This window comes from Oncorhynchus tshawytscha, linkage group LG05 (genome assembly GCF_018296145.1).
Source record: "Oncorhynchus tshawytscha isolate Ot180627B linkage group LG05, Otsh_v2.0, whole genome shotgun sequence".
Taxonomy (NCBI): Eukaryota; Metazoa; Chordata; class Actinopteri; order Salmoniformes; family Salmonidae; genus Oncorhynchus; species Oncorhynchus tshawytscha.
The window spans coordinates 675,642-691,657 of NC_056433.1; the positions used below are offsets into that span (position 1 = coordinate 675,642).

Below are 16,016 nucleotides of genomic sequence, written 5' to 3' on the forward strand. Positions count from 1 at the left end.
CTCTCTCTCTCTCTTATTCAGTACAGTACAATCTCTCTTATTCAGCACAGAACACACTCTCTCTCTCTTATTCAGTACAGAACACTCTCTCTTATTCAGTACAGAACACTCTCTCTCTTATTCAGTACAGAACACTCTCTCTCTTATTCAGCACAGAACACACTCTCTCTCTCTTATTCAGTACAGAACACTCTCTCTTATTCAGCACAGAACACACTCTCTTATTCAGCACAGAACACACTCTCTCTCTCTTATTCAGTACAGAACACTCTCTCTCTCTCTTATTCAGTACAGAACACTCTCTCTTATTCAGTACAGAACACTCTCTCTCTTATTCAGTACAGAACACTCTCTCATGCTGCCAGTGTAAATGTAGATTGAGGTCAGTGATGCATTTGAATGCAAAACAGGAAGTGGTGATGAGAGGAGGTCGAGGGTTAGACTCAGAGAGAATGAGAGATGGGATAAAGTACAAGCTGAAGATAGTGTGTTCTCTGTCTGCTGTAGAATCAGCCCTGGTAGCTTAATTAATATTATTATTCTCTCTCTCTCTCTCTCTCTCTCTCTCTCTCTCTCTCTCGCTCTCTCTCTCTCTCTCTCTCTCTCTGTCTGTCTGTTAGTCTCTCTCTCTCTGTGTCTGTCTGTCAGTCTGTCTCTCTCTCTCTGTGTCTGTCTGTCCGTCAGTCTGTCTCTCTCTGTCTGACTGTCAGTCTGTCTCTTTCTCTCTGTGTCTGTCTGTCAGTCTGTCTCTCTCTCTGTGTGTCTGTCTCTCCCTCTCTGTGTCTGTCAGTCTGTCTCTATCTCTCTCTCAATTCAAAGGGCTTTATTGGGAAACATGTTTATGTTGTCAAGTAAAATAAACAATCAAACATTTACAGTAAACATTACATTGACAAACATTTCAGAGGAATAGAGACATATTAAATATTATTATAAATAAACTTAAATATGGGTTGCATTTACAATGGTGTTTGTTCATCGCTGGTGTCTCTAATCTGGTCATAAATTTGGCAGGAGGTTAGGAAGTGCAGCTCAGTTTTCACCTCATTTTGTGGGCAGTGAACACCTGTTTTCTCTTGAGAGCCAGGTCTGCCTACAGTGGCCTTTCTCACTGAGTCTGTACACAGTCAAAGCTTTCCTTAAGTTTAGGTCAGTCCCAAGATGGCATAGCAGTCAGACGTCCTTTGTCCTCGTCTTGTCGTGTCCCGTATATATATATATTTACACCTTTCTTCGCATATCTTTTATATATTTTATTTTCCAAAAACTCAACTTCAAAACACTCTCCTGGAACCCGCCTCACCAATTTAAAAAAAGTATTATTTACCTCAAATCTGGAATCCACAATAGAAGCTAGCCAGAAGCTAACCAGAAGCTAGCCAGAAGCTAGCCAGAAGCTATCCAGTTTACTGGCTAACTTTAGTATTCAGCTAACCACGGTTTGTGGTCATCAGCTATCCTTTAGTTCGAAAATCTATTGCCAGTTTTGTACAACGCGACTCAGACCAGAACATACCAGACCTATTTTTCCTAGCTAGCTGCTATCCGTGTGACTATTGGCTTACGTCGATCCCGGAGCAAACATAAATTATTCCGGAGCTAGCCAGCTAAAGAGTTCCATCAGCCACTCCTGGGCTACAATCACCTATCTTGACCCGTTTTACTGCCAACGCGGAGCCCCGCCGGGCCTTCACAACTGGACTACCGACGTTATCTGCCCGAGGGAGTTATCCAACTGGCCCTTCTGTCGCGACGTTACCTGAATACCACTAATCATTAGCTGTCTTATCGGCTGCTATCTGAATAGATCTATCGGACAATTTTTCTTGGGTCACTATAGCTATATCTATTTTTCCAATTGGATTGATCCCCTGTACCACACGGAACCCCACTAATCTACCGACGGAAACGTACGAGGTGGCTAAAAACAGACCTCCATCCTATGCTAGCTTGCTACTGATGGCCTGGCTAGCTGTCTGTATCGCCGTTACCCCAACCAACCTCACTACTCACTGGACCCTTATGATCACTCGACTAAGCATGCCTCTCCTTAATGTCAATATGCCTTGTCCCATTGCTGTTCTGGTTAGTGATTATTGGCTTATTTCACTGTAGAGCCTCTAGCCCTGCTAGAGGCTGCCCTATAATGAATACTTTATCCAACCTATTAGTTCCACCACCCACACATGCGATGACATCTCCTGGTTTCAATTATGTTTCTAGAGACAATATCTCTTTCAATATCACTCAATACCTAGGTTTACCTCCACTGTATTCACGTCCAGTGCCTAGCTCCACTCCTATTTCCCAGGCGCTCTCTTTTGATAACTTCTGTAACCGTAATAGCCTTTGTTTCATGCATGTTAACATTAGAAGACTCCTCCCTAAATTTGTTTTATTCACTGCTTTAGCAAATTCTGCCAAAAATTCTGAAATTTTCATCCCTAACTACAACATTTTCAGACAAGATAGAACGGAAAAGGGCCGGTGTTGCAATCTACTGCAAAGATAGCCTGCAGAGTTCTGTCCTACTATCCAGGTCTGTACCCAAACAATTTGAACTTCTACTTTTAAAAATCCACCTCTCTAAAAACAAGTGTCTCTGCGTTTCCGCCTGCTATCGACCACTCTCTGCCCCCAGCTGTGCTCTGGACACCATATGTGAACTGATTGCCCCCCATCTATCTTCATAGCTCGTGCTGCTAGGCGATCTAAACTGGAACATGCTTAACACCCCAGCCATCCTACAATCTAAGCTTGATGCCCTCAATCTCACACAAATTATCAATGAACCTACCAGGTACCACCCCAAAGCTGTAAACACGGGCACCCTCATAGATATCATCCTAACCAACTTGCCTCTAAATACACCTCTGCTGTTTTCAACCAAGATCTCAGCGATCACTGCCTCCTTGCCTGCATCCGTAATGGGTCAGCAGTCAAACGACTTCCACTCATCACTGTCAAACGCTTCCTGAAAAACTTCAGCAAGAAGGCCTTTCTAATCGACCTGGCCGGGGTATCCTGGAAAGATATTGATCTCATCCCGTCAGTAGAGGATGCCTGGTTATTTAAAAAAGAAAGCCTTCCTCACCATCTTAAATAAGCATGCCCCATTCAAGAAATTTAGAACCAGGAACAGATATTGCTCTTGGTTCTCTCCAGATCTGACTGCCCTTAACCAACACAAAAACATCCTATGGCGTTCTGCATTAGCATCGAACAGCCCTCGTGATATGCAACTTTTCAGGGAAGCTAGAAACCAATATACACAGGCAGTTAGAAAAGCCAAGGCTAGCTTTTTCTAACAGAAATTTTCCTCCTGCAACTCAAACTCAAAAAGTTCTGGGACACTGTAAAGTCCATGGAGAATAAGAACACCTCCTCCCAGCTGCCCACTGCACTGAAGATAGGAAACACTGTCACCACCGATAAATCCACTATAATTGAGAATTTCAATAAGCATTTTTCTACGGCTGGCCATGCTTTCCACCTGGCTACCCCTACCCCGGTCAACAGCACTGCACCCCCAACAGCAACTCGCCCAAGCCTTCCCCATTTCTCCTTCTACCAAATCCAGTCAGCTGATGTTCTGAAAGAGCTGCAAAATCTGGACCCCTACAAATCAGCCGGGCTAGACAATCTGGACCCTTTCTTTCTAAAATTATCTGCCGAAATTGTTGCCACCCCTATTACTAGCCTGTTCAACCTCTCTTTCGTGTTGTCTGAGATTCCCAAAGATTGGAAAGCAGCTGCAGTCATCCCCCTCTTCAAAGGGGGAGACACTCTAGACCCAAACTGCTACTGACCTATATCTATCCTACCCTGCCTTTTTAAGGTCTTCGAAAGCCAAGTGAACAAACAGATTATTGACAATTTTGAATCCCACCATACCTTCTCCGCTATGCAATCTGGTTTCAGAGCTGGTCATGGGTGCACCTCAGCCACGCTCAAGGTCCTAAACTATATCTTAACCGCCATTGATAAGAAACTCATTGACCTGGCCAAGGCTTTCGACTCTGTCAGTCACCACATCCTCATCGGCAGACTCGACAGCCTTGGTTTCTCAAATGACTGCCTCGTCTGGTTCACCAACTACTTCTCTGATAGAGTTCAGTGTGTCAGATTGGAGGGTCTGTTGTCCGGGCCTCTGGCAGTCTCTATGGGGGTGCCACAGGGTTCAATTCTTGGACCGACTCTCTTCTCTGTATACATCAATGATGTCGCTCTTGCTGCTGGTGAGTCTCTGATCCACCTATACGCAGACGACACCATTCTGTATACTTCTGGCCCTTCTTTGGACACTGTGTTAACAACCCTCTAGGCGAGCTTCAATGCCATACAACTCTCCTTCCATGGCCTCCAATTGTTCTTAAATACAAGTAAAACTAAATGCATCACTGCCTGCACCTGCCCGTCTGTCCAGCATCACTACTCTGGAGGGCTCTGACTTAGAATATGTGGACAACTACAAATACCTAGGTGTCTGGTTAGACTGTAAACTCTCCTTCCAGACTCACATCAAACATATCCAATCCACAGTTAAATCTAGAATTGGCTTCCTATTTCGCAACAAAGCATCCTTCACTCATGCTGCCAAACATACCCTTGTAAAACTGACCATCCTACCAATCCTCGACTTTGGCGATGTCATTTACAAAATAGTCTCCAATTCCCTACTCAATAAATTAGATGCAGTCTGTCACAGTGCCATCCGTTTTGTCACCAAAGCCCCATATACTACCCACCACTGCGACCTGTACGTTCTCGTTGGCTGGCCCTCGCTTCATACTCGTCGCCAATCCCACTGGCTCCAGGTCATCTACAAGACGCTGCTAGGTAAAGTCCCCCCTTATCTCAGCTCGCTGGTCACCATAGCAGCACCCACCTGTAGCACGTAGTTGGCAATATCAGTTGGTTTTGTGATGAATAAACCAATTCTTCCTTTGGCCGCCTCTCCTTCCCGTTCTCTGCTGCCAATGACTGGAACGAACTACAAAAATCTCTGAAACTGGAAACACTTATCTCCCTCACTAGCTTTAAGCACCAGCTGTCAGAGCAGCTCACAGATTACTGCACCTGTACATAGCCCATCTATAATTTAGCCCAAACAACTCCCTCTTTCCCTACTTTATTTATTTATTTATTTTGCTCCATTATTTCTATCTCTACTTTGCACATTCTTGCAAATCTACCATTCCAGTGTTTTACTTGCTATATTGTATTTGCTTTGCCACTATGGCCTTTTTTGCCTTTACCTCCCTTATCTCACCTCACTTGCTCACATGGTATATAGTCTTATTTTTCTACTGTATTATTGACTGTATGTTTGTATGTGTCGAACTGCTTTGCTTTATCTTGGCCAGGTCACAGTTGTAAATGAGAACTTGCTCTCAACTTGCCTACCTGGTTAAATAAAGGTGAAATAAAAATAAATAAAAGTCACAGTGGTCAGGTATTGTGCCACTGTGTACTCTCTGGGGCCAAATAGCATTCTAGTTTGCTCTGTTTTTTTGTTAATTCTTTCCAATGTGTCAAGTACGTATCCTTTTGTTTTCTCATGATTTGGTTGGGTCTAAATGTGTTCCGTAGAATTTGTAGAATTTAACAGCTAATTTCTGAATTTGGATAATTAGCGGGTATCGGTCTAATTCAGCTCTGCATGCATTATTTGGTGTTTTATGTTGTACACTGAGGATATTTTTGCAGAATTCTTTATGCAGTCTCAATTTGGTGTTTGTCCCATTTTGTGAAGTCTTGGTTGGTGAGCGGACCCCAGACCTCACAACCATAAAGGGCAATGGTTTCTATAACTGATTCAAGTACTTTTAACCAGATCCTGATTGGTTTGTCAAATTTGATGTTCCTGTTGATGGCGTAGAAGGCCTTTCTTGCCTTGACTCTCAGATCGTTCACAGCTTTGTGGAAGTTACCTGTGGCACTGATGTTTAGGCCAAGGTACATATTGTTTTTTGTGTGCTCTAGGGCATCAGTGTCTAGATGGAATTTGTATTTGTGGTCCTGGCAACTGGGCCTTTTTGGAACACCATTAATTTTTGTCTAACTGAGATTTACTGTCAGGGCCCAGGTGTGACAGAATCTGTGCAGAACATCTAGGTGCTGCTGTAGGCCCTCCTTGGCTGGTGACAGAAGCACCAGATCATCAGCAAACGGTAGACATTTGACTTCAGATTCTAGTAGGGTGAGGCCGGATGCTGCAGACTGTTTTAGTGCCCTCGCCAATTTGTTTATATATATATGTTGAAGAGAGTGAAGCTCAAGCTGCATGCCTGTCTCACCCCACGACCCTGTGGAAAGAAATGCGTGTGCTATTTGCCAATTTTTACCGCACACTTGTTGTTTGTGTACATGTATTTTATAATGTATGTTTTTTCCCAACACTGCTTTCCATCAATTTGTATAGCAGACCCTCATGTCAAATTGAGTCAAAATCTTTTTTGAAATTAACAAAGCATGAGAAGACTTGACCTTTGTTTTGGTTTCTTGTTTGTCAATTAGGGAGTGCAGGGTGAATACGTGGTCTGTTGTACTCTAATTTGGTAAAAAGTACATTGTTTTCACTGAGGAAATGTACGAGTTTGCTGTTAATGATAACGCAGAGAATTTTCCCAATGTTGCTGTTGAGTCATATCGCACAGTAGTTATTGGGGTGACATTTTTCTCCATTTATGGGGATTCCGATGATCAGTCCTTAGTTCTCGTATTTTTCTCTTTCTCTCCCTCTTGTATTTCTTTCTCTCCCCCATTCTTTCTCCATCTCTCTCTCTATATACCTCTTCTTACTAAGTGTTTGATGATCTCCTATGTTAGGAACATACAGTACCATTCCACATCCATTCCACATACAGTATCCCCTCCCGGTCAAAAGTTTGAACACAACTACTGATTCAAAGGATTTTCTTTAGTTTTAATATTTTCTACATTGTAGAATAATAATAATAGTGAAGACATCAAAACAATGAAATAACACATATGGAATCATGTAGTAAACAAAAAAGTGTTAAACAAATCAAAATATATTTTACATTTGAGATTCTTCAAAGTAGCCTCTTTTTGCCTTGATGATGGCTTTGCACACTCTTGGCATTCTCTCAACCAGCTTCACCTGGAATGCTTTTCCAACAGTCTTGAAGGAGTTCCCACATATGCTGAGCACTTGTTTCCTGCCTGGTGGTGTGTTGGGTCATTGTCCCACTAAGCACAAAACAGATGCGTGTCACTACAGAATGCTGTGGTAGCCATGCAGGTTAAGTGTGCCTTGAATTCTAAATAAATCACTGACAGTGTCACCAGCAAAGCAGCCCCAAACCATCACACGAGATCATACAAGAAGTTTTGTAGTGATTCCTATGTTGTTGATGTAAAGAATATGTGTTGGTCCAGTTACTAATAAGCATGTACCCATTAAGAAAATGACTGTAAAAATGGATAAATCGCCGTGGATTGATGAGGAATTTAATCATTTTATGGTTGAGAGGGATAAGGCAAAAGGAAAGGCAAATAAGTCTGTCTGCCCAACTGATTGGCAAATGTATTACAAATTGAGAAATCATGTGACTAAACTGAATAAAAAGAAAGTACACTATGAAACAAAGATAAATTATATAAAGAATGACAGTAAAAAGCTTTGGAGCACCTTCAAAAACATTTTTTGGGGAAAAGGCAAATTCAGCTCCATCATTCGTTGAATCAGATGGCTCATTCATCACAAAACCAACTGATATTGCCCACTACTTTAATGTTTTCTTCATTGGCAAGATTAGAAGATTTAGGGATGCCATGCCAGCAACAAAACACTTGTTTTGTTTTAAACACATATTTAATTTATTTATTTATTTTGCTCCTTTGCACCCCATTATTTTCATTTCTACTTTGCACATTCTTCCATTGCAAAACTACCATTCCAGTGTTTTACTTGCTATATTGTATTTACTTTGCCACCATGGCCTTTTTTGCCTTTACCTCCCTTCTCACCTCATTTGCTCACATTGTATATAGACTTGTTTATACTGTATTATTGACTGTATGTTTGTTTTACTCCATGTGTAACTCTGTGTCGTTGTATCTGTCGAACTGCTTTGCTTTATCTTGGCCAGGTCGCAATTGTAAATGAGAACTTGTTCTCAACTTGCCTACCTGGTTAAATAAAGGTCAAATAAAATAAAATAAAATAAAATGTCTTATGGCTTTACACCCCCTGCTATATTGTGGACAAAGAGGTACCTGTCTAGCAGAACATTCAGGGTGTTTTAAGCTTTAGCCCCACCCATCTCTTTAAGGATTCACATGTGAGGCTGTGTACTAAACAACCAAAGAGTTCAAGATTAAAGGCTGGTTTATACTATGAGTGTGAAGATCAATTTAAAACTTGTTGAGGATAGGGGGCAGTATTTTCACTTTTTGGATGAATTGCGTGCCCATAGTGAACTGCATCCTACTCTGTCCTAGATTGCTAATATATGCATATTATTATTACTATTGGATGGAAAACACTCTGAAGTTTCTAAAACTGTTTGAATTATGTCTGTGAGTATAACAGAAGACATAGGGCAGGCAATCTTCCAAACAAGAAGTGAAATTCTGAATGTGGGGCAACTTTGATGTCATCGCCCCCTCCTTTCCCAACAATATATGGATCTGGTAGCACTTCCTACACCTTCCACTAGATGTCCTCATTCAGTAGAAAGTGGAATGGAGCTTTTGCTGTGAACTTTGACCGAATGGGAGGGGAAATAGTCAGTGTCCCGACAGAATGCCATTTTCCTATGGCGCATTTCTCTGTGGGTGCCACCGTCGTTCCATTTGGCTGCAGCTGAAAATGTATGATCCGGTTGGAACGTTATTGGATATATATGAAAATATCATCCTGAAGATTGATTCTCTACTTAGTTTGACCAGTTTATTCGATCTGGAATATATCTTTTGGAAGTTTTCGTGCGAGTTGTCCTGGACCAGCAGTCAGTTGTTGGGCACGTGAGCTGAAAGTGGTAGCAAATGCAGCTAATTGGACACTAGTATTAAACATTATGGAACAAAACAACGATTTATTGTGGAACTAGGACTCCTTACATTACATTCTGATGAAAGATCATCAAAGGTAAGGGAATATTTATGATGTAATTTCGTATTTCTGTTTACTCCAACATGGCGGAGAAATATATTTACGTCTGAGCGCCGTCTCAGATTATTGCATGGTAGGCTTTTTCCATAACGTTTAAAAAAAATCTGACACAGCGGTTGCATTAAGAACCAGTGTATCTTTAATTATATGTAGAACATGTATCTTTAGTCAAAGTTTATGATGAGTATTTCTGTTATCTGGCGTAGCTTTCTATAATTCCTCCGGATATTTTGGAGGCAGTTCTGAACATGGCGTCAATGTAAACCGAGATTTGTGGATATAAATATGCATATTATCGAACAAAACATAAATGTACTGTGTAACATGTCATATGAGTGTCATCTGATGAAGATTTTCAAAAGGTTAGTGATACATTTTATCTCTAATCCTTCTTTTGTGACTCTATCTTCGGCTGGAAAAAATGGCTGCGTTTTCCCTTTGATTTGGTGGTGGTCTAACATAAATATATGTTGTGTTTTCGCTGTAAAACATTTTAAAAATCGGACATGATGGGTAGATGAACAAGATGTTTATCTTTCATTTGAGGTATTGGACTTGTTAATGTGTGAAAGTTTCCTGCGCCACCTTTTCAGCTGAATGGGGGGGGTGGAATTCCCCTCGGGGATTGTATTTATCATCATTAGTCATTTAGGTCAACATTGGATCATTCAGAGATCCTCACTGAACTTCTGGAGAGAGTTTGCTGCACTGAAAGTAAAGGGTCTGAGTAATTTTGCACGCCCAATTTTTCAGTTTTTGATTTGTTAAAAAAGTTTGAAATATCCAATAAATGTCGTTCCACTTCATGATTGTGTCCCACTTGTTGTTGATTCTTCACAAAAAAATACAGTTTTATATCTTTATGTTTGAAGCCTGAAATGTGGCAAAAGGTCGCAAAGTTCAAGGGGGCCGAATACTTTCGCAAGGCACTGTAACTGGCTAACGTTGGCTAGTTTACGAGCTAACTGGCTAATGTTGGCTAGTTTACTTCCAGACACAAATGCGAGAACAGCTCACTCGGACCATTTCACTCCCCCTAGCAGAGCTGGTTAGGCTGTTTTTATGTTATCCAGAGGGTTGGTGACTGCAACTGTGCTGCTGGCAAGAATGTGGTTACGCTTTTTTACCAACGTTTACTGACACATTCATGTTCATGTTGAACATTCAGAAATGCGTCAGTTATTCTGCGCTCTGGCACACACAGATGAGTGTGCTCTGAAATCAGAGTAGATAGCCAGAGCAAATTTACCAGCTACGTCTATCAACAGTTGTCGCAGTGACATCATAAACATTCTATTGAAATAGTAGTCTTTTGTTTAGACATGTAGCTAGCTAAACAATGAACTATAATCCCAACTCATAACATTACTACCCTGCATGAATCTGCAGGTAGCTAACCAACCACGTTCAATGGTAGCTAGCTAACATTAGGATATAACCAGCAATGCAAATGGCTCTGAGATACGAATAATATTACTACACAGATCATACACGGAATGTTAGCTAGCTAACCAACCAGCTAACGTTAGCTAGCCAGTGAACAGTACACTTTAACTTGAAAGTAAAACTACTTTGTGACAAAATTAGAAGCATGTAATAACTGAGACTGTAGCTTGCTAGACTCTCTTACACGTATACATGGATGGACTCTCCCTCTCTGTCACGGAGGCCATGGTTGCCCTTAGTTTGAAGATGTAATCCGGACAGGTGTTTTATACGACAGCCTTCTGTGTGATCTTTTTTTTCAACTCTGTCTGCATATTTGCAAATCAAATGCCAGAAATTTCTCCATCTCCTTAGCTATCATACTCTAATTCCACTGATTTCAAAACTCGGTCCTCCAGAAAGTGGAGAGCAACACTTATGAAGTCCTACTTTGTGAGGTCTTTCGAAAAAATCTGCGTTAGAAAGGATTACCAACACATACTGACCAGCTCATATTATAGACAGAAGCCTGCTACATGGCCGACCAATCCGAACTCATCTATCGGCATGTCCAGCCCGCTCATTATCTCAGCCAGTCATGGCTAGCGGGAAGGTTGCTGCCTTCTCCATGGCTAAACCATCTAGACTCAATTTAACAATTGTATTCATATTTACAGATGGCATACACTTGCCTAAGACCATCTTAGCCTACTGAGCTGAAGAATAGGCAATATTTCTGGAAGCTTACATGAGGTTTCTTGCTGCAATGTGTACCAGTACCAGTGTGTGAGATGAGAATGGAGAAAGATAGTGTGTGTGTGTGTGTGTGTGTGTGTGTGTGTGTGTGTGTGTGTGTGTGTGTGTGTGTGTGTGTGTGTGTGTGTGTGTGTGTTTCCAGGGGCACATGGTCTCCACTGTTTAATGTGTTTTATGGAGCTTCTCACCTGTTCATTATGGTCTGTGAGTCTCTGAGAGCTCATTAGTGTAGCCTTTGAGCTCACAGACTCCTTAACGACACACCTATAAACTTAGCCTGTTAGCCTGGAAGCCTGTTAGCCTTCTATCCCGTTAGCCTGCTAGCGACACGCCTATAAACTAACCTGCTTGCTTGTTAGCGACACCTATAAAAACTGCTAGACTGTTAGAGCAGCCATTTTTTTTGCTTCTAGCATCATTAAATACAGTGTTGTTTCAGTATGCTAGTTATCAAATCAAATTGTATTTGTCACATGTTAGATACTGTTGTTTTAACACAGTGATCTGATTAGCTGATAGGATCGTTAAACCCAGCTAGCCTGTTAGCAGCCTAGCATAATATTAGCACCTTGTTTAACTTGGTCGTGATTTTATGAATGGCTTGCTTTATTAAACACACCATGCTATTTTAGCATTACATGGTTAGCTTCATTAGAAACTGTTTTGTACTAACACAGTAGCCTAATGGTAATAGCAATAGGTTTAATACTAATAGCAGCTAGCTTAATTGAACACTGTAGAAACGCTAATAGCAGCTAGTTTCATTGAACACTGTTGTAACGCTAAAAAGCAGTTTGCTTCATTGCACACTATTGTAATGCTAATAGCAACTGGCTACATTGAACACTGTTGTAACACTAATATAATTTAGCTTCATTGAACAGGTAATGCTAATAGCAGCTAGCTTCATTGAACACTGTTGTATCGCTAATAGCAGCTAGCTTGATTGATTGAACACTTGTAACACTAATAGCAGCTAGCTTGATTGATTGAACACTGTTGTAACACTAATAGCAGCTAGCTTGATTGATTGAACACTGTTGTAACACTAATAGCGGCTAGCTTGATTGATTGAACACTGTTGTAACACTAATAGCAGCTAGCTTGATTGATTGAACACTGTTGTAACACTAATAGCGGCTAGCTTGATTGAACACTGTTGTAACACTAATAGCATCCAGCCTCATTGAACACTGTTGTAGCGCTAATAGCATCTATCCTCATTGAACACTGTTGTAGTGCTAATATCATCTAGCCTCATTGAACACTGTTGTTAACAGCTGTTGTTAAATAGCTGTTGTTAATATCAGGCAGTCTCAGTCTGTTGTTAAAACTCTCACACTCACAGAAGCACTCACCTGATTATTAAAACCCTGTTATTTGATAGTGGTCATTGGTTAAAGTTCAGTCTTTATTTTTCAACCTCTGTCTCTCTCTCTCTCTCTCTCCAGGACTCGTGTGAGATGGCACCCCCCACACCCCCAGAGGAAGTTGACCCTTCCCCTCGCAGGAAACGTGGCAGGCGGAAAATGGAGCCTCTGGAGCCGAAGGACCCCAACATGGAGGCAAGGACTCCACTTAGCGTGCCTGTATAACAATAAGATGGTCATTCAGCAAAGACAGACAGGCAGACAGGCAGACAGGCAGACAGGCAGACAGGCAGACAGACAGACAGACAGACAGACAGACAGACAGACAGACAGACAGACAGACAGACAGACAGACAGACAGACAGACAGACAGACAGACAAAAGTAGCTAACATGCGTGCGTGTGTGTGTGCAGGGGGAAGGCAGCAGGCTGCGCAGAAGGCCGGTTCCCAGAGAGACCTTTCAGGCTGGAGATCCTTTTTACATCAGCAGGAGACAGAGAGACAAGTGGATCAACTGCTGGAGTAGAGAGGTAGGAGAGAGAGGGAGGAGGGAGTGAGAGAGGGAGGAAAGGGAGAGAGAGAGAGAGAGAGAGGGAGAGAGAGAGGAAGAGGAGAGAGAGAGAGAGGGAGAGGAGGGAGAGAGGAAGGGATTGAGAGTACTTACATGTGTGTGTGTGTGAGGTTAACTAGTTCCAGATACAGTGGTGTAGTATTGCAGCCAGCTGTGGTCTCAGTCCTCTACAATACAGCCTTCTCATTCACAACCCAATATATTGACTACCTGCTCAAACTGCACAGACAGGGGAGGGAGAGTTTGTGTGTGCGTTTCATTAGAACATATGTTCAGTCAAATAGTTGTCTGTGTAAATCACACACCTCACTACTGACCAATTACAGACAGAGAGAGAGAGAGAGAGAGTTTCTGAGCTCTGATGTCTGATGTGTAAGTGAAACATGTTGTTATTCTGATCAGTACTGTATACATCGTTGTAAATGGCAGGAGAATATAATGACGATTTTAGCATAAGTATAATGCAGGAAGGCACAATTTATAATCCAATATTTACACAAGTTTTGGGGAAGGGGAGGTGGGGTGGTGTATGTGTGTGTGTGTGTGTGTGTGTGACTTTGTTAGGCAGCAAAACAATTATATACATTTTTTTTATATATTACAGTATACTTAAATATCCCAAAAATTCACATAACATACTTCAAATACCAGATGGATTTTCTATTATATCTGAAGTCAATACACGTATTAAAAGTGTACTTTAAATTCATTGTTTAATGTTTTAAAACTTGTTGAGGATAGGGGGCAGTATTTTCACTTTGGATGAATTGCGTGCCCATAGTGAACTGCATCCTACTCTGTCCTAGATTGCTAATATATGCATTATTATTACTATTGGATAGAAAACACTCTGAAGTTTCTAAAACGGTTTGAATTATGTCTGTGAGTATAACAGAACTCATAGGGCAGGCAATCTTCCAAACAAGAAGTGAAATTCTGAATGTGGGGCAACTTTGACGTCATCGCTCCTTCCTTTCCCAACAAGATATGGATCTGATAGAACTTCCTACGCCTTCCATTAAATGTCCTCATTCAGTAGAAAGTGGAATGGAGCATTTGCTGGGAACTTTGACCGAATGGGAGGGGAAATAGTCAGTGTCCCGACAGAATGCCATTTTCCTGTGGCGCATTTCTCTGTGGGTGCCACCGTCGTTCCATTTGGCTCCAGATGAAAACGTATGATCCGGTTGGAACGTTAGTGGATATATATGAAAATAACATCCTGAAGATTGATTCTCTACTTAGTTTGACCAGTTTATTTGACCTGGAATATATCTTTTTGAAGTTTTCGTGCGAGTTGTCTTGGACCAGCAGTCAGTTTTTGGGCACGTGAGCTGAAAGTGATAGTAAATGCAGCTAATTGGACACTAGTATTGGACATTATGGAACAAAACAACGATTTATTGTGGAACTAGGACTCCTTGCACTACATTCTGATGAAAGATGATGAAAGATCATCAAAGGGAATATTTATGTTGTAATTTCGTATTTCTGTTCACTCCAACATGGCGGAGAAATACTTTTACGTCTGAGCGCTGTCTCAGATTATTGCAATGTTAGGCTTTTTCCGTGACGTTTAAAAAAAATCTGACACAGCGGTTGCATTAAGAACCAGTGTATCTTTAATTATATGTAGAACATGTATCTTTAGTCAAAGTTTATGATGAGTATTTCTGTTATCTGGCGTAGATTTCTATAATTCTTTCTATAACTCTTTCTATAACTCCGGATATTTTGGAGGCAGTTCTGAACATGGCGTCAATGTAAACCGAGATTTGTGGATATAAATATGCATATTATTGAACAAAACATAAATGTATTATGTAACATGTCATATGAGTGTCATCTGATGAAGATTTTCAAAAGGTTAGTGATTCATTTTATCTCTAATCCTGCTTTTGTGACTCTATCTTTGGCTGGAAAAAATGGCTGCGTTTTCCCTTTGATTTGGTCGTGGTCTAACATAAATATATGTTGTGTTTTCACTGTAAAACATTTTAAAAATCGGACATGATGGGTAGATGAACAAGATGTTTATCTTTCATTTGAGGTATTGGACTTGTTAATGTGTGAAAGTTAAATATTTCTAAAGAATATTTTTGAATTCCCTGCACCACCTTTTCAGCTGAATGGGGGGGGGTGGAGTTCCCCTCCCTTCATTCTCACAGCCACCCTCCCTTCATTCTCACAGCCGCCACCCTCCCTTCATTCTCACAGCCACCCTCCCTTCATTCTCACAGCCACCTTCCCTTCATTCTCACAGCCACCCTCCCTTCAGTCTCACAGCAAAAAAAAAATACAACTGCACTTTATTGCCCCCGACCAAAAGGTGTTCAAAAGTCAACAAATTATAAAATACAAAATCTCTGCTTTAAATAAAAAGATAGAAATGGTATACATAAGTAAAATCCCAAACCTTCCACCAAAAAATAAGGAAATAACAAACCAAACAACCAAAAAATCCAAGCTCTCCTCAACAGTGCAATACATTTATTAAAAAATACACAATATCAAGACATTTCTATAAAATATAACAATAAAGAGAAGTAAAAATAAGAGGGTAATGTTCTGTGTGTGTGTATACTGTATGTAAGGTGAGCGAGTGGGAGTTGGTGCAAGTAGGTGTGAAGAGTCAGTGAAAATAGTCTCTAATGTGCAGGTGAGTGTCTGTGGTCTGTTGCACAATCGGATGTTCTGGGAAGGGCTGCTGTGGACTGTTTCTCTGGTTTTCGTTCTGACGGTGCTTTTTCT

The 16,016-nt window shown here is 41.1% G+C and overlaps 1 protein-coding gene across 1 annotated transcript in view; it reads left to right on the top strand.

Moving 5' to 3' along the window:
* The window catches only part of LOC121838736 (DNA (cytosine-5)-methyltransferase 3A-like), a 63,239-nt gene that overhangs the window by 6,121 nt on the left and 41,102 nt on the right, over positions 1–16,016 (top strand). The window contains exons 4-5 of the mRNA XM_042321296.1: positions 12,775–12,888; positions 13,108–13,224. Coding sequence (XP_042177230.1) covers positions 12,775–12,888; positions 13,108–13,224 — 231 coding nt within the window. The remainder of the gene's footprint in view (positions 1–12,774; positions 12,889–13,107; positions 13,225–16,016) is intronic.